This window comes from Theropithecus gelada, chromosome 1 (assembly GCF_003255815.1).
Source record: "Theropithecus gelada isolate Dixy chromosome 1, Tgel_1.0, whole genome shotgun sequence".
Classification (NCBI taxonomy): Eukaryota; Metazoa; Chordata; class Mammalia; order Primates; family Cercopithecidae; genus Theropithecus; species Theropithecus gelada.
The window spans coordinates 23,486,299-23,510,209 of record NC_037668.1 but is presented as its reverse complement, the minus strand read 5'-3'; the positions used below and the strand labels follow the sequence as shown (position 1 = coordinate 23,510,209).

The 23,911-nt window shown below is 49.4% G+C and overlaps 1 protein-coding gene across 3 annotated transcripts in view; it reads right to left on the bottom strand.

The window, feature by feature from the left end:
- The window catches only part of KIRREL1 (kirre like nephrin family adhesion molecule 1), a 108,680-nt gene extending 91,545 nt beyond the window's left edge, over positions 1 to 17,135 (bottom strand). For 2 of the 3 annotated variants that reach the window (XM_025401310.1, XM_025401320.1), the window contains exon 1: positions 16,684 to 17,135. In XM_025401310.1, the coding sequence (XP_025257095.1) occupies positions 16,684 to 16,735 (52 nt within the window). In that variant the 5' untranslated portion in view covers positions 16,736 to 17,135. The remainder of the gene's footprint in view (positions 1 to 16,683) is intronic. The other variant, XM_025401301.1, reaches the window with a different exon arrangement.
- Between the last annotated feature and the right edge of the window lie 6,776 nt (positions 17,136 to 23,911).

Genomic DNA, 23,911 nt, shown 5'->3' with positions numbered 1-23,911 from the left:
ATTGTGTGTGTGTGTGTGTGTGACATTCTCAGGGTTGTGTGGTGTGTGTGTGTGTGTGATGTGTGTGTGTGGTGTGTGTGTGTGTGATGTGTGTGTGTGTGTGTTTGTGGTGGGGACTGCTGCTCTCCTCACCCCAAGTTCAGACTAGATCTGAAGATGCATGAAATGTTTGCTTCCACCCTGGCTCCTGAGCAAACGCTGCTCCTGGGATATCCCTGCTCTGGCCCTCTGAAATCAGTACCTCTGGCCTTGGCTCACAAACCAAATCAGAGAGATCCCGGGCCTCACTTGGGAAGAGCCAGTCCTTTTCATGAACTCCCACTGGATGGCAAAGAGTTGGAAAACTGTGCAGCCAGAAAGAATCTTGGAAATTAACCTTCTCATTTTATGATAAGAAAACAGGCCCAGGTCACTGAGTCAGGTCTCTCTAGCACAGGCACACATGGGGCTAAAATCCACATCTAGACCTGCAATCCAGTGCTCTTTCCATACTGCCTCCTGAATATAGATGTTCCCATTGTAATGCCCAGGAAACCAGAAGCTGAGTCAGAAGTTGCAAGCCATGTGATATGTTTAACCCTTTTATGTTTAACTCCATATGTTTAACCCTTTGGCACACAGGCTTGAGATGGGCAATCTGAGGTCTGGCAGGCGGCAGAGGCAAGATCAACCTTGCTTGGAGCTGGGTGCCAGTGAGCTTTCAGCCAGAGGCAGCCCCAGCTTGAACAGGCAATTTATTTGTGGAAAGAAGAATTATACCAGCATAGGCTGTCATGACTTTTCTCAATGGCACACCCTTAAAGCAGCACAAGGCAGAAATTGTGTGCCCTCCCTCCTTTTTCAAGGAAGTAGAACAAAAGGACCCTCCCTCCCTCACCAACTTTTTAAGAAACCAACTTGCTTTATGTGCTCTCTACTAAGCAAGGTGCTTTCATGTATGGTGGTAATAATAATGGCAGCAGTAACAACAGCCACCATTTGTGAAGCACCTATCATGGGTCAGAGGCTCTGTTTTGCATATACTGTCCCCAGTCTTTTCAAGATTCCCATTTACCGATGAAGAAATTGAGACTCAAAGTTTATATTCCAGGGTCTCACTGCTAGTTAATGGCAAAGAAGTAGGATCCAACTCATTTAATTCTAAAAACCAGGCACATTGGACTAGGGTCATGGAAGAAAATTCAATATGTCCAGGGAAAGGAGGACTTTTCCATGTCCCCCATTCGCTTCTCAGGGACCTGAAGCAGCTCAGGCTACAAACAACTGCTGAGGAGCAGGAATGAGGGACAGACACGAGACACACTAGAGATTAGGGTCCCTGGTCCAACTCTATGTCCGACTCACGGGCAAAGGTTTCTGTGTCGTGGGCCTCTCGATTCATCATCTGGACAGGTGTCCTTTCTGTTTATCTCTGGGATGAAAGCCCAAGGAAAGCCCCGAGGTGACAGCAGAACTGACCGTCTACTGGGTCCAGGGGGAGGACCCAGCAGGAATGGTGTTCTCTCCCTCCCTTTTTCCATCACATCCTGTCCTGTGCTATGACCCCATGGAGACAGGGCCATTGGGTGGTATGAACATGACCTTTACAACTAACCAGACAGACCTGGATTTAATTTGCTATGACTCGAACAGATGACTGGCTCTCCCTGAGCCACGGTTTTCTTCATCTCTACATCGGGCTTGATGAGCACACTGGGAAGCACTTGGCGCAGCTCCCACATGGTGCTGAGTAAAGGTGAGCCCTTTCCCTCTTCGTCTGACCATACTACTGAGTGATCATTCCCTGGTCATTTCCACAGGCTCAGGCCTCAGGATAGGTGTCCTGCTCCCCCAAAACAGAAAAGTTCCCAGGCCAGGGTCCAGGTCCTGTTGTGATGGTGGCCCTGCCCTTCCTTTCCCCATCACAGCGATTCTCGACTTCCCAGCACACAGTTGACTGAACTTCACTGGGGACTATCTCCTGCTCTTCACTAAGCTTTCTGGCCACCAACCTATACACACCTCCTACTGTACCCCTAGGGCAGGTTGGGGGAGCTCAGGGGTTAAAGCCTGTGCCAGCAGCCGGCATTGTGGACCAGGTGAGGCCTCCCCAGGGGGCACAGCCTCCTGCCTTCTGGCAGAGCCCCCTGGGGCCTGCTGGGCAGCCCAGGGGTCCTGGCTCCCATGCTGCCTCACCACCCCAAGTGTCCGTTTCTTCTCACTGGCCCCCCCATTCCTCCAGCATGTCTCTTCCCACTCTCCCCTTCTCTCCCTCTTCCTCCCCACCCCCCTAGCTGCCGGCTTGGAGCAGGAGGTTATGAAAATGAGCTGCATGCCCAGGAGACTGTAATTATCTGCTAAGTGTGAAAGCCAGAATGATTAATTAAGAGATAATAAAAAGAAAAGGAGGGCGAGAGGGGGGCCTCCCGGCTTTGCTTTGATGATAGAACCTGAGGTGAGCCAAGCAATTAGGGGAATCTTTATCGAGAGTTAGCTATAATCCACAAATTATCAAGCTCCAAATGCTTCAGGAGCAGGGCGCACTTCACTCCCGCCGAGTGACAGACCAACAGACAGGGAAGGACAGCGGGAGCAGGGAGCATCTGGCTGGGGGGCAGAGAGAAGCCAGGGCACGGAGGCTGCTGGTGGATCGCCAGCCGCAGGGCCAGCTGCACTTCCAGGACTCCGGGCCATGGCTGTCCTAGCCTCCTACCCTTGAAGGGTGCACTACCCTCAAGCAAACCCAGGCTGCCCACAGGCAGGCTCCAAGCTGGAGCCCGGTTTAACTCCAGGACAGGCTGCCCATGCTGCACTCTCCTTCCAGACACATGAGCTCTTCTTCTTCACAGGACTTACATTCCACCCCAGTCCTCTCCTGAGGTGCCGGGGCTGGCGGGGGCTCTGTCTGTGCGTGTGGAAAGCATGTCACCCGGCCAGCGTGAATGCAGCAGGGACCACATTTGACAAAGCCATACCGCAGCTCTCAGCCTCCAGATCCTCCAGCCCACACAGCCCTCGCTGGGGACCTCCTTCTGCCCCCACTCCCACCCCTTTCTAGGAGCCCGCCTATAACAATAGTCTTCACTTCTCTCATGGGCTCCACCGGGTGTCCTCCTTCCACCTGGGCCCAGGTTCCCTTCCCTCCACCCCTTCTGAGGAAACTTCCCTCGCTGATGACCCAGCTCCAGTGTCATTTCTATCCTCTTCTGTGCAGATGCACAACAGGGTCCAAAATCGTCCCTTATTTAAATTATCTTTATAGGTGTTTATACACTGGGGAAGATGGGAACCCATAGTCCCCCATTATAATTAGCTAGCTGGTGACAGAAACCAAGTCTCCTGCCTCAAGTTCAAGTTTACAGTTGAGTTTGCACTTATATGGTCCAGTATCCCAGGAAAACGCCCACACTCCTTTATCAGACTAGGAGATCCCCAAAGGCAGGCACCCCATCCCACAGACCCCATCCCCTCCTCTCTCTGCTTACACTGCTTTCTCTTGGGATCCAAGCTGGCAAGGCAGGGCTAAGGACACCTCTGAGTGATTCCAAGAGGAAAACATTCCTGCTCCTAAGCTAAAACTGGCCCTGGCTGTGGGGCAGGCCTACCTCTGCCATCACCCCCATGCCCACTTTCCTACATGCTGGCTTCAGCAGCAGATGCCAGCACTGCTCTCAGCCTGGCTCCCGTGGAGAGAGGAGGAGGGGCCCTCAGGTCATGGGCTAGAAATGATGGGAAGGACACCAGAGTCATCTAGCCCCCAGCTGCTCTGAGCGGCTGAGAAGGGGACACTAGACAGGTAAGGGCACGGTGACTAAGCCAGGTTCTTGTGAACACCGTTCTCCTGGCCCGGGCTGGGGATACTGTGGGAGGACAGCTTTGGTGGTTTGCTGGAAAGCAAATCCGACCCCTAATGAGCTAAACTTCTTGGGCTCACGTGGGCCCAGGAGGCAGTCTTGCCTATGACTTCTCTGGGCTTGCTTCTCTATTATAAGGAGCTTTGCCTTGAAGTATGAGAAAATAAACCTGTTGGGGAAAATGTTATTTACCCAGACATAGAGAAGACTGGAGACGTATTCAGTTACAATACCTCATTAGACAATTTCCATGCAGGAGCAGGAAAGGTTCAGATTAGACACAAAGAAGAACTTCCTGCTTGCCGGGGAGTATTTGAAATGAAAGTGAGTGAGCAGAGAGTACTAATGAAATTCCTTTCTCTTCAGAAAAAGGACAAACATTGATGTCTCTGGGTTGGTTCAAATCAGTCCTACCTAAAGAGAGGCATTTTGAGAGTCCATTTTGAGGTTCTTCAGGAATCATCGCTCCACTTTCATTTCTCACCGCAGGTTCTGCGTTCCAAGAAGCCCAATCTATTGATCTCACCCCCATCCGTACTTTGCCTGTGTTCTCATTCACACTTGCAGATAGCTAAATGTGTGTTGATTTTCTCGGGGAGAGGAGAAGGTGAAGGAAAATTAATGGGAGTTCCTGTTTCCCCCAGTGGCCAGGATTCACTATGTATAAGGACCAGGCTTCTCTCACAGAACCAGGGGAACCCTGAAGGCAGGCAGTCTCTCTCCTCTGGCCTGTGAATCTCCCTCTACAGCCTGGGGTTCTGCACACGGGAGAGAGTGAGTTTGCTCATCATGTGGGTTGAACAATTATGAGGTCTATGTGAGTGTGAGATGCTGTCCTGCCCAGAGACAGTTCCCCACTGCTCCCCGAAATTATGCACCCAATTAAGTCTATGACCTACCTTCCTTCCCAAATCACACAACTTGCTCATGACCCAGTTTTTAAGCCAAAGCCAACAGGGTGAAGGCCCAGACCAGAAGCTCTGTCCAAATGCTTTCCCCCACATCTCCCACTGAGAGATGAATTATGAAGACTTTTTTCCTTTAAAAAAAAAGTGGAAATGACTGGCTCCGGTATGGATGAGTTTCCACCAGGACACTAGCAGGTTGCTTTTCCACTCCACAGCTGGCAGCCTGAGAGAAGACTTGGCAGGGTGGGGTGGGATGGCATGCAGCTTGTGAGGTGGCAGGGAGGAGCTTGGATAGGTCAATCTTGGGGCTAAGGATGGGCGTGCTGGCAAGCTCTGTGCACTCTCTTGTCCCACCAGCTGCTTCCTGAAAACAAACATATCAATGCTGCCGAATCAATGATCCATCAGGGCTGTTATACAACTAAGCGGGCTGAAAAGTGAATTCAGTTAAATGAATTCTATTTTCTTGTGTTTCTCATTAGAACGTTGAAGATCTATTTCTCTAAGGAAAGCATCCCCTAACACCTCAAGGTGTGGTCCTAGGACAAGCAGCATCAGCATCACCCGAGAGCTTGGTGCAAATACAGAACTTCCATCTGACCCCAGACTTTGTGAGTCAGAATCTGCATTTTAACAACATCCCCAGATGTTTTGTAAGCATGTTAAAGTTTGAGAGTCACTGTTCTAACATACTGGGTTGAAACCTGGAAAGAAAGGGTTTTTTAAAAAATTAATTTATTTTTGAGACAGAGTCTTGCTCTGTGGCCCAGGCTGGAGTGTAGTGACGCCATCTCCACTCACTGCAACCTCCGCCTCCTGGGTTCAAGTGATCCTCCCACCTCAGCCTCCAGAGTAGCTGGGACTACAGGCTCAAAAAGTAGCCTGGCTAATTTTTGTGTTTTGTTGGCAAGGCTGGTCTCAAACACCTGATGTAAAGTGATCCGCCCATCTCGACCTCCGAAAATGCTGGGATTACACGTGTGAGCCTCCATGCCTGGCTGAAAGACAGGGTTTAAAAATGATGGTTAAGCTTACTGTACACTGTCCTGAGAGTGCTTTTCCAGGACTTACAAAAGAGGAAAGTGGGTGCTATCACTCTGTTTTACAGTTAAGGAAACTGAGACTCGCAAAGGGCAAAAGGGCATTCAGTTTCCAGATCTAAGACACAGACCTAATTCTAAATCAGAGTGCTTTCCATTACGCTGTGCTGCCTCCCAAAGTTCCCACTGCACTGAACCCTAGAGAACAGAGCTCAGGAATTACCTACATCACTGGTCACCCTCCTTGGCCCAGTTAACAGTCTGATCTGTATTTGGCCTATTCTTTGTTCATCTCTCATTTCTATTGTCTGTTTTCTCAAGATCTGCCTTGGACTGAACTGTAAAAAGCAAGGACTGTACAATATTAATAACAACTATAATTTATTGAGTACCTATTGTATTCCAGGTACTGTTCCTTAATATAGATTCTCTCATTCAATCGTCACAACAACCCTCGAAGATAAACGTAATCATTTGCATTTTATAGATGAGAAAACTGAGGCTCCAAGTAAGTGACTTGCTCATGATTACACAGGAGCAGCCCCTCTGGGAAAGAGGTTGACTCTGCCACAGGCCCCCTGGTGAGGAGGTCACTCTAGGTGCTTCCCAATTCCAGGAACCGGGTTGTGTTGAAAGAGGCCAGTCTTAAAACATGACCCTGGCATGAAACCGAAGGCAATGTGCACAAACTAAATCCCTTAGGCACAGGTTTTACAGGCTCCCCTCTCGATTTTCTGCATAAATGGAGAGCGGCAGCGGTGCAGATAATCCAGAAGTCATTTCAACTTGGCTTTGAAATGCATTCGATTTTTTTTTTTTTTTTTTTTGCAAAGTCAGAGATTTTCCTTTCTAATTATATTTGGCTCAAACTGACATTAAAATGAGCTTGCATTCTCACTTCGCCCACTGCCTGGTGAAGGGAGACTTCCCAGATGTGTGCTGTGTGATAGGCATGTCAGTCTGGGATCCAACATCAACCACAAAGTAGCTGCCCTGGGGGTGAGTGCTGGAGGGTTCTGGCGCTGGCAGCACAGCGAGCCACGAGTGTGTGTGTGGGAGGGTCGGGCACCAAGGGGAGTGTGGGACCTCTGGAAGTCCCCTGTCCCATCCCACAGTGTCAAGTTGGTAGATTTCCAGGGAGAGTGGGGAGTAGTGGGGAGGACTGAGACAAAGAGGAGCAAGTCAGTTACTCAAGGTTTTGGATTAAAACCCAGGAGTCCCAATGTCTCGATGAAATGTCCTTCTGGATGACTCGGGAGTCAAGATGAAAACTTGAGCTTCTCTCAGAGGCTTCATTCTGCCAGCCTGCCCAGCCTTGGGTTTCTGCTCCTTTGAAATGCCTTCTCTCTCTACTGTGTTCTCTCTTCCTCTGCCCTGCCTGCCCATCTCTGCTCCTTTCCTTTTAATAACCTCCCAGTTAAGCGAATCGAATGGGAAGAAGCAGTTAAAAGCACCTCATGGCTTGACAATGCTGGGTAATGGAGCGAGCAGGGCCCCGGGCTGTTCCTGGGAGAATTCAGGAAGGAGGAGGAAAAATAGTAATAATAAAAAAACTCAGCTAAGCTGATTACAAGGACAAAGTTAATTTAGAAATCAGCTCTATTGGGTGGGAGTGGGGGTGGAGAGTACGGAACTGGACACAAGAGGTTGGGAGATTCGATTTGGGGGATGTGTGCTTTATATAAACTGCCTTTGTTCCTGGAAATCATAATCCTTGGGAGGGACCAGGGTTCACTCCTTCGGATTCCTCGGCTCCTTCCATCCGGAGCAGGGGGTACAAGGAGCAGGGGGTACAATCGAGGATTGTCCAGAGCCTGGATATCTCGTGGCACCGCATTCCAGAGGCCCCGCAGCCCCTGAGCCTCACATCTGTGGCCCCTCCCCGCCCCTGCTCCCTCCCTGCTCCGCTCCCCCTCACTGGACAGTTAGGCTTCAGCATTTTTCACATACCTCTCTCACAATCTTTATCTTATAAAATTGTCAATATGTGTTTATACATCCATCTCCCACACCATACTGAGAGGGCCTCAAGAACAGGGACTAAATCTTACCTACCTTTTCATTCCCAGGCCTAGGCCCAGCACAGCCATTTAACAAAACAATGCTTGTAAGTTGAACACATGCGCTCACCCCCCTGGTGGGACCCTCTTCAAAGGACTCCATTTGAAAAACCAGAGCTCACTTCCTAGCAGAGGTTTTAAGAATCTTTAGGCTCAGCTCCTAAATGCACATGTATCTAAGGCCACAGACCAGTGGAAATGGCCCAGAATTGACCCTGAAGGGACTAAACCAGGATGGGCCCTCTGATGGAACCAGATGGCTCCCCTTGACTCTGGGCAGTGTAGACATGGCCCAAGCTTGGCGGGGACAGGTAACGAAGAGCCTGGCCTCAGAGTCAGACTGCAGAGGTTTCCTCGCAGTTATTGCCATTGAACTCTGCCTCCAGGCATCTTTATCTTATACTGAAGGATTCTCAGAGAAAAAGATTTCCTCATCCTTCCAAAGTCTCTCTAGCTCAAGTCACAGATCTGAGACTTCCCAAGGCAGAACTGGTGTTTCTCTAAGGTTTTCTGCTCACTTCTGCCTGGCCAAACCTTGGTTATCTGTTTTTTCATGTTTTTAATTGGAGGGGTTACAGATTTCTATAGCATCTCCAGTAGAGGAAGTGTTTAAGAGGAGGGGAGACTTTGGTGAGAAATGAGATGGGGATTATACCTGTTTTTAACACACCCTTTGTCTGCTTAAAAAACAGAAATCCATGGCTCTCCAGTTCTTACAGGGGATTCTTCGTAAGAAGCCTTTAGCCTGGCTTTTCCAGGCCTCCTCCAGTCTGTCCCCATTCTACCGTTCTGGATCATCTCATCTACTTTTCCCAAACCAACCCAAATCCTCAGTCCAAACGGCCTCAGTGTCCCCCACACATCCCAGCAACAATATCTTGGTTCAGGAAATCTGGCCTGTCTGGTAAGGCTCTCTCTCTTCCTGCCACATGCGTGTCCTGTCCATCCTTGGGCCCCACTTCCTCCATGGAGCCCTTCCTGCTCACTTCAGTCCACAGCAAACTCCCTTCTCTGGACTCTCCAGCTCTGACCTGCACACTGCTATCATGGCACCCATGACTCCACACCTTGCACCACCAGCAGTCTTCATGTATGTATATCTTAGTTTCTTAAAAGGGAAGGACCACCTGCTGTCATATTTTTTGGTCCACATAATGCCTACCAGTATGTTTTGCATATAATAATGTACAGTTTATGATTAAAAAAATAATAATTCTCCCCACTTGGAGAAGGAGAAAACTGAGGCCTTCTGAGATTAGGTAATTTGCACTGAAATCACAAAGTGAGACCTTCAAGGGCAGAGATCTAGTACATTATTCACTTTGCAACACTGGAGCCCGGCACACAGTAAGCACACAATTCTCTTCCGCTGAATGAAGGAACAAAAGTCCTTCCTCTCTCCACATATCTTTCAGTTAGGATATATTCCTCAGACTGCCTCAGAAGGAAAGAAGGGGCAGAGATAAAAGGCATCCAACGGCCTAGTCAATTCCGAAGTGGGCCTAGGAGGGGACAGCCTCCTGGGATAAACCTGTTGGGCACAGTGTATACCTCCAGACACTCGGGTTCCTGTTATCCCTTCCCTGCCTCAAAACCCAAGACCCGCAGCATTCTGGGTGAGTCTCTCATCACCTTCCAGAGCCAGACCACAAAAGGAATAAAGCGGCAGCACTCTGTCCTGGGAAACTAATGGAATTTGCTAGAGAGTTCTGGAGATTTCTACCCCTGGATTTAAGACCCTTAATCTTGAGAAGGTTGGCTGGCTGCAAGGCTCACTTATTTCAATACGATCCCTATTTTGTTAAATGGGCTCAAGGAGGGCAGAGAGGGATGAGGACTGCAATCCCTGGAGACAACAGAGGTTAATAAAAGTGGCTGAATAAATTAAACATGGAGGGAAGGACAAGCTGGGAGCATGGAGTCAGCTGATAGAGGGAGAGTAAGTGGGAGAGAAAGAAGAAAGAAAAGTGTCATCTTCAGTGGTGTCTGGGAGCTAGAGCAGCTTTTATCCTGGATGCTCCAAGAACTTAATCAGGTTCGCATTGTCTGACAGTCAGATGTGGGAAGATATAAGAGCTGGAGCTACAGAATGGAGAGGGACCAGTGTTACAGAATGAGGAACCCCAAGCTTCTTTCTCAACTTTCATAATCTCACAGTTTGTGCATCTATCAGAGAGGATGCAGAGCATGCAAGGCAAGGCAAAAAGTAATGCCTTTAAAGACACAGGAGGGCTGCTATGGCTAGAAGAAAAATGACTCACAAAAATGTACTACTGTTGCACACTAGTGCCCTGGTGACTGAAAGGGCTGGGGTACAGATGAGAGATATCTGTCCAGATGTGTACGGGGATGGGGATAAGAAGTGGTTGCATATATAGCTGCACTATGAAGACATGTGTAAATATATATGCGTACGCATGCAGTGAGACTGCATCCACACCTTGCATGCAGCAGTAATGCAGAATAGGCAGACGTGCAGTCTTCCTTCTAGGAGTTATCCTCAGCCCCCACCCCAACTTCCCTGCTTGGGTTCTAGTTCTGGCTGTGTCACTTACTAGCTGGATCATCTTGGACAATCTGCTTAACTTCTTTGGATCCCTGTTTGTTCATCTGTAAAACGGGGATAACACCTAACTTCAACAATTATTGTCAGTGTTAAATTAGTTACTAATATATGCAAAATACAAAACTGCCCTTCACAAAAGTGAACAGCCTTCTCCCCCACTCTGACAGAGCCCAGTATTTTTCCTGATTTCTGAAATTGCCTCTTCCTGCTCCCTGGTTTCACATTTGAGGATCAAGGACATGACAGCCTCTTTCTCCTCTACTGCTGACAACCCACCCCCACACCCCCATCCTTTTCCAGGTCAAAGCACGCTCCAGGAGATTGCCAAGTAAACTGATCCAGAGGCCCTGGGAAGAAACCAGACAGGAACTGGTAGGCTGGGAAGGGGCACAGCTTTCTCATCTCTGGACATATGAAGAGAAATGTCTCTAGCCTCAGATGGAAACATCTCCCAGAAATTGGGGAGATTAAGGAATTTGTCCCCATCTCTTCCCTCCATACCAACCTTTAACTTCTCTAGGTCTCAGCTTTCTCATCTATTAAATGGAGAAACAACTACCCTGCCTACATCATAGGATGATTGTATCTATCAAATGGTACATGTAAAAAGTTGCTAAAATTGACAAGCACCATACACAGGTACAAAGATAAAAGACTCTAAAGGCAGGAGGAAAAGGATTGAGGCTTTCCAAACCTCCTTCTGACAAGGGGCATTATTTACTGGTCCCAGCCCCACTGATTAAAACATGTATCCCGACATCTAAGTTTTGCTTCACAAATGATCATCAAAGCAAGGCAGGGAGATAGATGTGGCCTTGGAATTTCTGGGCTGAGAACTAGGGAAGGGGGCTGCGCTGAGTGAGGCACCAGGAGAGAAAAAAAGGCCTAGGTTTCCCTCCTATCCTTCCACAGCTGCCTTAACTCTAAGAGAGGCAGGGTGTGGCTCTTCTGGGCAGGTTGAAGGCACCCATGGCCCTTAGTAGGGAGACAAAAGAGGGGTTGAATCTGGGATCTAACACCTCGGGTATGCCCTTAAGCAAGTTACTTAAACTCTCAACTGTGGTATCTTTAACTGTAAAATGGGAATAACATTAACCTGAAAAGCACACTGTAGGAATTCAATAAAAGGTAATTTTGATGCTTTGGTATTGAGTTGACCTCCTACAATTGCTTTTCACCACCCTAGGCCAGGCAGTTCCCCAGGGCACAGGCTAAGAAGGAGGGTTGACAACCTCCCCAGGGAGGTTAGAACAAGCCATCTAAGACCCTAGCCTCCAATCCTAGCAGCCTACCAGGGACCAAATTTGAAAGCTGACACTAGGGGAGATCTTGGTCTCAGGATTATCCCCTAGACCCCTTCTCAGTGCTTCTCTTGCCTCTGTATGGCTCTGGGCCTCTCCAGTAGTCAGCCTTGCATGGAACTAGAGTAATTTCCAAATCTGTAGTTCATGGACCTGTAAGGCTGTGTTTAATATTAGAAACAAACCTTTTTATTTGCCAAGCCCTTGAAAAAATCTAGTCATTTACTAGATTTATCATATCATCAAAGAAAAACAATTTAACACCAAAAAATGTAGGGAAGAATCTCAGAATAAAGGATTGTTTTTTCAAATTCGAATGAGTTTACCTTTATGAAAAACTCACTCCCTTTTCTTCCTAGTTCTCATTCTGCTATGGACCAGGAAAATCACTGTCCCAGCCCAGCATCAGTCTCTGCTGGCATATAGGATCTGGCAAAGGAGAAGGGTGCAGGCTGTGGCATCAGCTGGTTCCTACAACTACCAATAATATACTTAATGTATCTAAACCTCAGTTTCTTGGCCAGGTACAGTGGCTCACACCTATAATCCCAGCACTTTGAGAGGTCGAGGTGGAAGGAGCGCTTGAGCCCTGGAGTTTGAGACTAGCTTGTACAACCTAGCAAGACCCATCTCTCCAAAAGAAAAAAAAAAATTAGCCAGGTGTGTGTGGTCCTAGCTACTTAGGAGGCTGAGGTAGGAGGATAGCTTGAGCCTAGGAAGAGGTTGCAGTGAGCCATAATCACACCACTGCACCCTAGCCTGGGCGGCAGAGCAAGACCCTATCTAAAAAAAAATAAATAAATCTCAGTTTCTCATGCGTGAAATGGGGACAATTTACAAAGCCAATCTCAGTGGGCCATAGAATAGATTAAATTAGATAATGCATATGAAGTAGTTAACACAGGGTTCAATAAATGATCCATATTGTTTCCAGACTCTGAAATGCTGCCACCTCGGGGCTAGTGTCCCTCCTCATTTCACACAAGAGTTCTGGTTCCTTCTCACTCAAATGCCATCCTCCTCCACTTTTGCTCTCTCTCCTCAAATCCCTTCCCCTCAAATCCCTTCCCCAGATCTTTTCTGAGGTCTCCAAGGTGGGGGTCAGTTTCCCCTTCTGGGTCTGCCACAACACAGTTCTTTCCATGAGAGATACAAAGACGGCGCTTACTTAAGCCCAGGACCAAGAATCTGGGCAGCTGGGGCTAGAAAACACACACACACACACACACACACACACACAACACAAAGAATCATAAGGAGAAGAAAAGGAAGCACAGACAACTTGGTTGCCTATCTATCTATGTCTCACCTCAAAGTCAAGATAGCAAGCATTTACTGAGCACTTCTCACTGTGCCAGACACAGTTCCATGTACTTTACGTGGATTAACATATTCAAGTGCCACCACAACCCTATGAGGTATTACTTCTATTCTCACTTCTGGAAGAGCATGCTGAGGCACAGAGAAGGTACATGACTTGTTCAAGCTTACGACTACCAAATGGTGGAGGTGGGAGCTGGATGCGAGTCTATGATTTAATCGCCATTGAATGCTGCCTCTTTCCAGCACTGCAGCACGCTCATCAAATCAATCAATTGATCAAATATTTAAGGGGCACTTACCACATGCTTAGCACTGTGCCAGAAACTATAGAATAAAAGAAATTAAGACTTAGTCCCTGCAAGGATGTAAAGAGGTCCTAGAGGAGTAAGGGGGGCAGAGGTGGGGCTTCCTCCTCCCATCTCACTGGAGCACCAAAGGCAGAGCCAGAACAACCAACCACTCACCTGTGGGAAGGAGCGGAGGCGAGAAGGCCTGGGTGCCGCCGCCTCCTCCTCCTCCTGAGCGGGTGCTCTGGGGCCCAGGGCTGAGGCACTGAGTACTTGGTTCACACCCTCCCTTTGGGTGTAAGTGAGTAGATGGCAGAAAGTGGAGTCAAGGTCAAGGAGAGGAACCCAGTGTCCTGGTTTCTGCCATGTCTCCCCTGACTCTTCCCCAACCTCAGTGCCCTGCTCTGGGCAGAAATGGAATATCTGAAGTGTGTATATGTGTCTATGTGTAGCACCGGGAGGGGAGAGTCCAGCTACTCTCCAGACCTGCTGTTCTCTGCCAGGATTCAGCTGTACTCAGGGAGTTGAATCCTGGGAATTTAGGAGGCCCTCGGGCCTCTTCCCTTTACCCTTTACTCCCCTCAAAAGCTGTGGCAGGAATTCCAGGGGGAGCTCTGGGGGCTGGATGGGCTTATTTTTCTCCTGCCCCCACATCCATCCCCCCTCTGGAGGCAGCTCCCGCCCCGAGCCGGCCTGTCATCCCACATTGCTCTGATTAGCTATAATCTTTCTTTTTCAATTTCTCCTCCCCGAGACTAGGGAGCGAGAAAATCTCCCAGAAAATGAATAAATATTTCAATTTTCGGCGCAATCAGTCTGTGGAGCCGGCGCATGATGGAAACGGGGGGAAGGATAATGGTTTTCATTTAGATAAGATACAGAAAATTATTTAGTGAAAAATGAAGATTGATGAAGCCCATTGAAATTCTTTAAAATGCGATTTTTATTTCTCAGCCTAGGCTGTAGCTCCCCTTCCCCTCTCCTCTCTGCTCCCCTCAATTCTATGGCTTCCTGCTGACACCTACTCCCCCACCCCCATTTCCCCACCATCATCCCTCCTCCCTCTTGTAGCGCCCCCCTCCGTTTCTTCTCTCCCTGCCCCAGTCCCTGACCTAGAACTCCTTTCTGAGGATGGAGGCTAAGGAAAGGGGGTCCTGCCAAGCACTCCACCTCCACGTGTGTCCCAGTCTCCCCAGACCCCTTCTCCTTCCCTCTCTGCCTCCTCCCCAGTCCCTTGCCAAGCTTCCCCCAACACTCACTAGTGATTTCCCCTCCCCTCCTGTCTAGTCTCTCCCTTTCTTTTCTCTGGTATCCTCTCCCCCCACCCCAGATACTTTCACCAGGTCCTGCTTTCACCCCTGTTGGAGCTGAGAAGTGGGAGCTCAGCATTCCCTAGCCACTCACTCCTTTCCAAAGAGAGAAAGGCACACAGCACACACTTCTTTCTGTCTCCAATTCAATCCACATGTCTCTCCTGTTTGCTAACTGCTGCTTTTGTTCCTTAACACTCATTTGTATCCACGTTGCTGACACGTAAGGCTGTAAGAAAGGGGCAGACATAAGCTTGCCCCCAACATAGACCAATACTGACCCAGGGGCCCCCTCCACCACCAACATGACCCCCCTCCACCACCACCATGGCCCACCCCCTTCCTCCCCGACACCAACAGCCTGGCTGAACAGTCAACTTAAGTCATCTTCCCAACTTTCTGCCAAGTGGCTGGCCTGGCCTGCCAACCCCAGGGCCAGGCCTCCTCCTTTCCCTTAGCACCACCTCCCACTCTTGGCTCACACCACAGATGTGTGCCCTTCCTATATCATAGTGTGTGCTGGGGGGCGGGCATGGGTGCCCTGTGCAGAGAGATGAATCAAGACTTGCCCCCACCAACTCAGCCAGGCTTTGCCTTCGGAGCTGGGAAGAGACCTGGCAAGGAGAGGAAAGGTCCAGCATAACACCCCACCTACAAATGCAGGAAGGGAACACAGAGCAGGGCAATAATGCCTCAGGCTGTTCTACCCAGATCCATTCCCAGACACCCCCTAAAAGAGACCACCTCCTCCATCTGCAGTCTGTACATCTCCATAGGTGTCTGCCCATATGAATGTCTGTTCAAGTTTCTTTGTTTGCTAGAGGGTTGGTTTCCGTGTGAGCGTGTGTCCTGTCCTTGTAAACGCCTGCATACATGTACTGTGTATACTTGTAATGTTCGGGTGGATGAATGCGTGAGTGTGTGCCGATCTGGGGGAGGAATCTGTCTTCCTCAGATGTCTCAGTGTCTTTGTGTATATGTGTCTGTCTCAGTGTGGAGGATGTTTGTGGGGATGTCTCTGTCTCAGTAGGTGAGTAGTCTGTCTCAGTGTCTGTGAATGTTTTACCGTGTTTGTGTGTCAATTTCTGTGTGTCAGCTCCATTTTTGGGGAGGGAAGGAGTTCAGCAGGATTCAGTCTTCCTTCGAGTCAGACCTGGGAGGCAAGAACCAACTCCCACAGACCCCAGTCCCTGCTGCAGTCTGGACCCTTGGTTCCCTCAGCCCTTTTCCCTCCCCCAACCCCAGCCCTGCCCAGGATACACTGACATCCTCATCTCTCTCAACCACCTCCCTCATCTCCCAGCCTCTCCCCTGCCAGTTCCAAATAAGCTCCAGACAGCAACACTTTCCTGAGCCCAAGTAGAGTGTCAGCCCCCTCCCCCCACCGCCTCCGCCCCCGCCCCCGTGAGTTCCCCCCACTGTATCAAGCGGGCCTGAAGCTGTATTTGGAACTCCACTGTCCACCCAGAGCCTCCGCGGGCAGGGGTTCCAAATCCCCACTAGAGGCGCCGAGACACCCCTCCCTTCCTCTAGAGGGGGCAGCCCCAGGCAGTCTGGAGTCGTGGTTCAGACTCAGACCCCCGAGGGGCTGGGCTGGAGTAGGGGGAATCCCCTTAGCAACATCTTCGGGAGGTGGGACTCAGCTTTTCGCTCACCCCCTAGCCCGAAATTCGAAATTCCAGCCTTCCCCTTAGCCTGGACTCAAGCGTCCGGAACCCCGGCCTCAGAGAACGAGGGACTGTAGGGCTGCGAGAGAAAGCGTTCGGTTCCCGGTTTCACTCGGACCTCCAGCCCTCGCGGCCCCAATGCTCGGTTCTCCCGCGCAGCCAGAGGAAACAAGTTGGGCAAATCAACGGCAAACTCATTCTCCCTAGACCCCGTTACTCCGCGCCCCCTCCCCCAGGGCTCTGAGCCCGGACCGAGCCCCCGCCTCGTGGCGTCCGGACCCAGGGACTGGCCGCGGGCCGCCGGGCACCCCAGCACTGCCCTAGCGGGGAGCAGTGCCCTGGCCCCGGGGGGAAGCCGAGCGTCCAGGGGCGGGCTGGGGGCCCTTACCTTGGGAGAAAGTATCGGAGAGAGTGAGGATCCAGACGAGGAGGCTCAGCATGCTGTCCGCCCGCCGTGCGCCCGCCCGCGGCTGGGGCCCGGAGTTGGCGAGCGAGCCAGAGGAGCGGGCTGGGGAGGAGGGGAGCCCTGGAGCCCGCCCCCCGCCCGCCCGCGCCCGCCCCTGCACACACACGCGCGCGCGCACACACTCACGCGCACAAACTCACTTCCCTGCCCTCCGATTCTCTTTCTCTCTCTTTCCTCCCCGTCCTTTTTCTCGTTCTGGTCGCCCTCCCCGTTTAATTATTTCTCCTCTCAAGCTTTATCTCTCTGGGTCTCTTTCGGTCTTTGCTCCCCCATTCTCTCCCCTTCTCTTCCTTCCCTCTCTCCCTCCCTGCCTCCCTGCCTGCCTCTCTCCCTCCCTCCCTCCGCCTGACGTCTACTCTCCCTCCGACGGCACCTCCCTCCACGAGCCCTCCCCCTGCCCCCGCTTCCCCCAACGCGCGGGCACACATGCACACCCCTCGCTGGAACTGAGATGGAAGGAGAGCAAAGAGAGAAAGGAATTGAGGGCAAAGGCAAAAGGGGGTGAAAAACGTGACCGTCGTGGGTTCTGGGGCAGGCACAACAGGACCCCTGGCCACCCCACCCCTTCCCATTTATAGACGCAATCTTGGTCGCAGGCTATGGAACTAAGCAGTGAAGGAGGAACATGGGCTGAGGGACATCAGCCTCTAGCTCAGAGGATGTGATGGGGGCGGGGGGAGAGAGAGAGAGAGAGAGTGTGTGTGTGTGTTTCCGTGTGTGTGTCTAGGAGTGGGGTGGGGGGCAGGGAGTTAAATAAACATAAAGACCTTTCTTTTTAAATTCCACACCCAAAGCCTAACCCCTAGATTCCCCAAATTAAGAATTCTCAATTGACTAATGAATGCTTGGAGAGGGGAGAGGCATGCATGCCTCTCCCCACCTACAAAAGCCCGAGCTGGTGAATGGGAGCTGTCTCTTTGACCTGCCTTGGCTTCACCCAGTCAAGGTCTAGCACGGCTAGGCGTTGGAGGACTTAACGGCCTGGAAGAGGCACAGTTGACTCCTTTCTTTGTTCATCTTAGCCTCCCACCCACCCCGAAGGAGAAGGTAGCCAACTGCTTTGAAGGGCCAAGGCTTGGCCTCACCTCCCTGAATGCAAGCCAGAGGAGAAGACAGCCACCAGAGGATCTCTAAGCACTCTGGAGTTTGAGATCTTTTAGGGTAGGGACATGGAGGAACTAGGAAGGGAGGGAATTCCTGAGAATCGTGAGAGCATTCAGGAGGGAATCTCCGCTTTCTTAAGGGCCCAGTTTGGCAACCAGTTCCTCCTCTCATCTGTGACCAGATACTTCTGCTCACAGGGTGGCTGGGGGCGCCTAGAGGTCTAGACCCTGGGGATGAACAGAGGAGTTGCAGGAATTGCACAATTTTACGATAATGTGTTGGTCCAAAGAGGTCTCCACTTCTTTCCTCTCAGATCCCAGATCTCCTGGGTATCTAACACTCCCCGCCAAGATTTCTTAATTTCTGACCCTGAAAGTAGGTGCGTGGCTCTCTGGTGCCCTCTGTTGATGTGTAGCAGCCACAGCTCCTCTTTCCTGCGCAGATCCTAACATCAGTCTGTGGTCCAGACACATCTACACACAACTAGAGGACAGAGAAAGGCAGGAAAACACCCGAGTTCATATGCGGAAGCCCCATATGCACAGACCCAGGGAATTCTTCATATGTTCCAAAACACAGGCAAACACAGTTTAAGAATAGAGCCATACCTTGACCAGAGAAATAGGACTGCAATCCCGAACGTACACAGATAGACACTAACACACAGACACATAGGGCTTTTCATTTGTTCATTCATTAATCAGACATTCCACAGATATTTCTTCAGTTCCAGACTGATATTTTCCAGTCACCATTCTAGGCTTTGGGGAGACAATAATGAAAAAAAAAGGACAAAGTCCTTCATTAATGTTCCATTCTAGAGAAAAGTGAGAGGCAGTAGAAAAAATATGAAATACACTAGGTTATGGTAAATGCTATGGGAGACAAATAAAGCAGGATAAAAGATTAGGGAGAGGGAGAGAAGGAGGAATTACTGTTCTTACAGGTATTCAAAGAAAGCTGTTCTGCTAAAGCCACATTTGGGCACAGACCTGAAGGAACTGAGGGTTCAGCTGCTCAGGTGTCTGAGGGAGGAATGCAGCAGGCAGATGGTAGCAGCAAAAGCAAAGGCACTGAGGTAGGGAGCTCTGGACATGTTAGCGAGACAGCCTTTTGTCCTTTCCACTCCACATAATAGTGCATGGAGGGGAAGGCGAGAGTGACTTGAACTGCTGCTCTTGAACTGACCAGGCTGGTCTTGAACTGCTGACCTCAAGTGATTCGCCTGCCTCTGCCTCCCAAAGTACTGAAATTACAGGTGTGAGCCACCACACTTGGCCTAGGAGAGCATTAATTTTTTTTTAAAAAAAGTCTTGGCCGGGCGCGGTGGCTCAAGCCTGTAATCCCAGCACTTTGGGAGGCCGAGACGGGCGGATCACAAGGTCAGGAGATCGAGACCATCCTGGCTAACCCGGTGAAACCCCGTCTCTACTAAAAAATACAAAAAACTAGCCGGGCGAGGTGGCGGGCGCCTGTAGTCCCAGCTACTACTCTGGAGGCTGAGGCAGGAGAATGGCGTGAACCCGGGAGGCGGAGCTTGCAGTGAGCTGAGATCCGGCCACTGCACTCCAGCCTGGGCGACAGAGCGAGACTCCGTCTCAAAAAAAAAAAAAAAAAAAAAGTCTTTAATTGAGGGAAGGGAATATTCTTAGCTCAGTGCTTCCTGCCTAATCTCCACTTCTGATATCAGGCTTGATAGCTATTCTTTTTATAAGAAGGGACTTGGGTTATCAGAGCTTTTGGATTTTTGTGGACCTTTTATTTTACCTCGAAACCCTAGAAACAGAGGAGCCAAGTTTCTCTAGCTCACTAAGAGCCAAAACAACAATCTGGCCTGTCTCCTCTGGTCCTTTAGCTTCCCTTTTCTCTCCCCCTTTCCTTTAATTCCAAATCCTCACCAGCTCAGTCCATAGCAAACTCACGTCTCTAGAATCTCTTCCACATAAGTCATCCAGCATCCCAGATCTCGGAGCTTAAGACCCCATAGACCTCATCCGCAGCTAGTGGTCCTCAACACCAGTTGTGCACAGCATCTCCTGAGGGCCTTTAATTTTATTATTAGTATTCTTTAACTTTTTGAGTTGGTGTTTAGATCTGTCACCTGGGCTGGAGTGCCATGGCATGATCTCAGCTCACTGTAACCTCCACCTCCCGGGTTCAAGAGATTCTCCTGCCTCAGCCTCCCAAGTAGCTGAGATTACAGGTGTGTGTCACCATGCCTGGCTAGTTTTTGCATTTTTAGTAGAGACAGCGTTTTGCCATCTTGGCCAGGCTGGTCTCGAACTCCTGACCTCAGGTGATCCACCCGCCTCGGCCTCCCAAAGTGCTGGGGTTACAGGCATGAGCCACCATGCCCTGCCCTGAGGGCTTTTTAAAAACACCAGTGCCATTCCCTCATCCCTAAAGATTAACCGTTCTGGGGTGAAGTTCAAGCATCAGTATTTTTAGACATAGCCCCAGGTGATTCTAGTAGACAGCCAAAGTAGAGAGCTGCTAAACGAAGCAAACGCCTGCTTTCCAGACATGGTCTTCAGCAAGCCTGCACACCACACAAGTGTCCTGCCCTCTTATCTCCACTAGCATTTCTTCTGCTTAATGCCAATCTTGTATCACCCTCCCCTCCTGGGGCAACCCCAATTAAGCTGCCCCAACTTTGCTCCATCCTCATCTCTTTACCACTAATGCTCACAATTTGGTCTAGTCAAATTAACTGAGTCTCTTAGAATCTAATAACATAACTCATCAAACCGTAGACATCCTGGGACTGAGTCCCTAGTATCAGTCAGATGATCTAAAGATAAAGCTTGTGTCTTTTCCATCAGACTGGACATATCTTCCTAGGACAGGATATCTGCCTCTCCTATCAAACTTGGGGATTCTTGTGGGGCAAGGCACATGCATGTCACACCATTCTGGAACTCCCTGAGGGCAGAGCAAAAGCTGGGTAAGCCTTTCCCTATCAGAGAGGTACCTGGCAGAGTAGTTGACAGCAAAGCACATGGGCCCTGAAACCAGACAGGGATTCAAATCTAGGTTCTTCCCCTTCCTTTCTGTGTGACCTTAGACATTTTGTGTGGCTAACCTCTCTAGCTCTTGTTTCTTTGATATGAAAACAGGGATAATAATAGTACTTATGTTATGGAGTAGTTGTGAGGATTGAGTTCATATCCATACAGCCCTTAGAACAATACTAGGCATACAGCATATGCTCAGTAAATGCTAGCTGTGATTATTTTTCAGTTTTGGAGCTTTCCCAAACAGAGATCTTTTGAATCTTCCTCCTGTGGATTTGTCTTCATCCTCATGCACAGAGCCCTGCCCCCGACAGAAGCAGGCAGGCGCGGAGGCGGAGGAAGTAATCCCTAAGGATGCTACTTCACCTGGAAAAAAGGAGAGAAACAGCCAAAGGTTATATATGGAGTTAAGAGAAATATTAATAATTTTTGAGCACAAAAGCACAAAGATCAAGAGGTCAGGGAGTGAGCAGGAAGGCAATTTATGACCATCAGCAGGAGAAGCCACCTTGAGAGACAGAAATGTATTCTTTGTCTCAACGAGGGCTAAGAACAGCAGAACAATTCTATAAATTGTCCTTTTTCCCCCTAGAGAGGTGGAGTATTGTGTCCCTGCTGCTTACCAGAGACAGAGGAGAGAAAGGGTGAGATCCTTATTCTCAGCTTGGAAAATAATCCTGACCCTAAAGGAAACCTCGAATCCCAACGGTAAGGGATCACCAGAGGTCACCTTGTCTCTTCCCTGCTGCAGACTATAGCCCAGAGAAGTGACAGTGAGAGATGTACCCCTTCTTCAAAAGTCCTCCCAGCAAAGGGGGCTCTTCATCCCTTCTCCACTTTTGTATCTCCCAGCCCAGGTAACTGCGTAAGTCCTTCCAGATATTCAGCCTTGAGATTTCCTGCTGCTATACCAGTTTATTTCTCTTGTGCTCCTTTTCCTTAAGATGCCCAGCTTTTGAGACGTACAAGAAAAAGGGCAGGGGTAAGGGACTGCCATATGGCAGTGAAAAAAGTCTCTAATCTGCACTATGAGGGGAGAGTGGGGCAAGAGGAAAGACAGCATCAGTCAAAGTGCCCCAGACCTCTCCTTAGTGGCCAGGGGGCCCTGAGCCTGGGTCCAGCTAGGCTGGCCTCTCTGTAAAGAGTATCTGGTCCTGTAAAAAAAGTGAAGAAGAATTCTGGGCCTGGGGACTGGCGTTTCCTCATCTCAGTTTTGCCACCTATGCTTGGTATCTTGCCAAGGAACAGGGATCTCAGTGGTTGAAATGATAGTTGTTCACCCTCTCTGACATGTGTGCAGAGCGAAGAAGATATTCCAAGGAGGCCCAGATCCCTGATACATTAAGATATGAGGATGCCAGTAAGACGCGCAACAGAGACTAGGTACCGGGGACAGCAGTGAGGTTAAGTGGCCATCTTAGGCCTCCTACAGAAGGGGAAGGTGGTAGACGAAGGAGGTCAGGCTGCATGGATGGGGCATGGGTGTCAGAGGACACTTAAGAAGCAGTGTTGCTATTGAACAAGAAGGACTAGACGCTAGCCACCATAAAGGACTGTCTACTGAGAAGTATCCAAAATATTTAGGGAGAAATGTTTTGGATGGGTTGAAGCTGCTCAGAGGCAGGGACTTAGAAAGAATGACCTTGGCAAAGATAGGCTCCCAGTGTATATATCTACCGTGTGCCAACATTGCCTGCGAATGACTGGGATCCATTCCACACCACCCATTTTCAGCCCTTCCCTTTCCATTGCTTCATATGCCAGCTCCAGTATGGCAGGGGAAGTGTTGGGGGGAGGGCAATTTGTACTAAATGAACCAGTTATCTCTTATTAGGTTTAATGAATATCTCATTGCCTGAATCACGGGGATTGGAAGATCCCTGCTTCCAATGAGTAGCCTTGTTGAGGAGACCTGTTCAGAAAAAAGGAGAAGAGTGTTAGCGTTCAGCAACTCAGACAGAGGCCTTGAGATGGGGATTGGGTGTGTGGGGGGGGAGGGCAGTGGGAAATAGACTCTTTGGAAAAAATAGAGACAGTAATAATGAATTAATAACTCAGATGGGAAACTGCACAACTGGAGACAGCATGAAGTCCATTCCCCTTAGAGGTGGCAAAATGGTCTGTCATAGGTCGCAAGGGAAGGCACAGTAGACCTGGGACTAGAACCCAGGCCACTCAGGTTAGGATTCACCTATGTTTCTCACTAATTCCATCTTTCCCACCCCTGTACCCCAGTCTCATTCCAAATGCCTTTTTTTCAGCAAAGACACTCCTGATACCTAAATGGCTCTGACCATTATGTGACTCTAGTCTTCTGTAAGAGTCTGGAAAGCAGAGAATCGAGTGAGCAGGAAGCAAGAGACACTGAGGAAAAGGGAGAAGTCTCTCATCTTCCTTTGGCTCTCGGTTTTAGTTTTCTTGGATTCTCTCCCCAAGCCAGAGTTTCTTGGCCTTTAACATTCCTCAGTGCTTCCTTGAAGACCTAAAACCACCCACTCATTGGATCCATTTAGTATCAGAACTGGTTTAGAGGGTTATGTTTTATGTTTTCATCCAAGCTAGAAATGAGATTGAGTTTGCAGCTAGGATTATGGCCTGAAGTTCTATTAAGGACACTGAACATCATGGCAGTTGAAGAGTGAAATTAAATAAGGTTCATATGAGTGGAAATATAAGGGCTAAGCTTACTTAACCCTAACTATAAGAGAGCCCGTTAACTTAAAGCACAGCTCTTAACAATGTCACTCCAACCCGTATAACCCCCTGGTAGAGGTTTGCTAAGGGTTTTGGTTGAGATTAATTAAGTAATTAGTCCATTCACCCATTCATTCATCTATTCATCCCACAAACATGTATTAAAAGCTCACTCTATGCCAGGCACTGGGAGAAGCCCTTGGGATATAAAGAAGAATGAAGCACACCCCCTTGTTGTCCAAAACCTCGTCCTCTAGTGGGAAAGACAGACAGATAATTACAACAGAGTTGGGAAGTGCAGATAGAAAAATGCCTGTGTTCAAAAACTGGAAAAATTC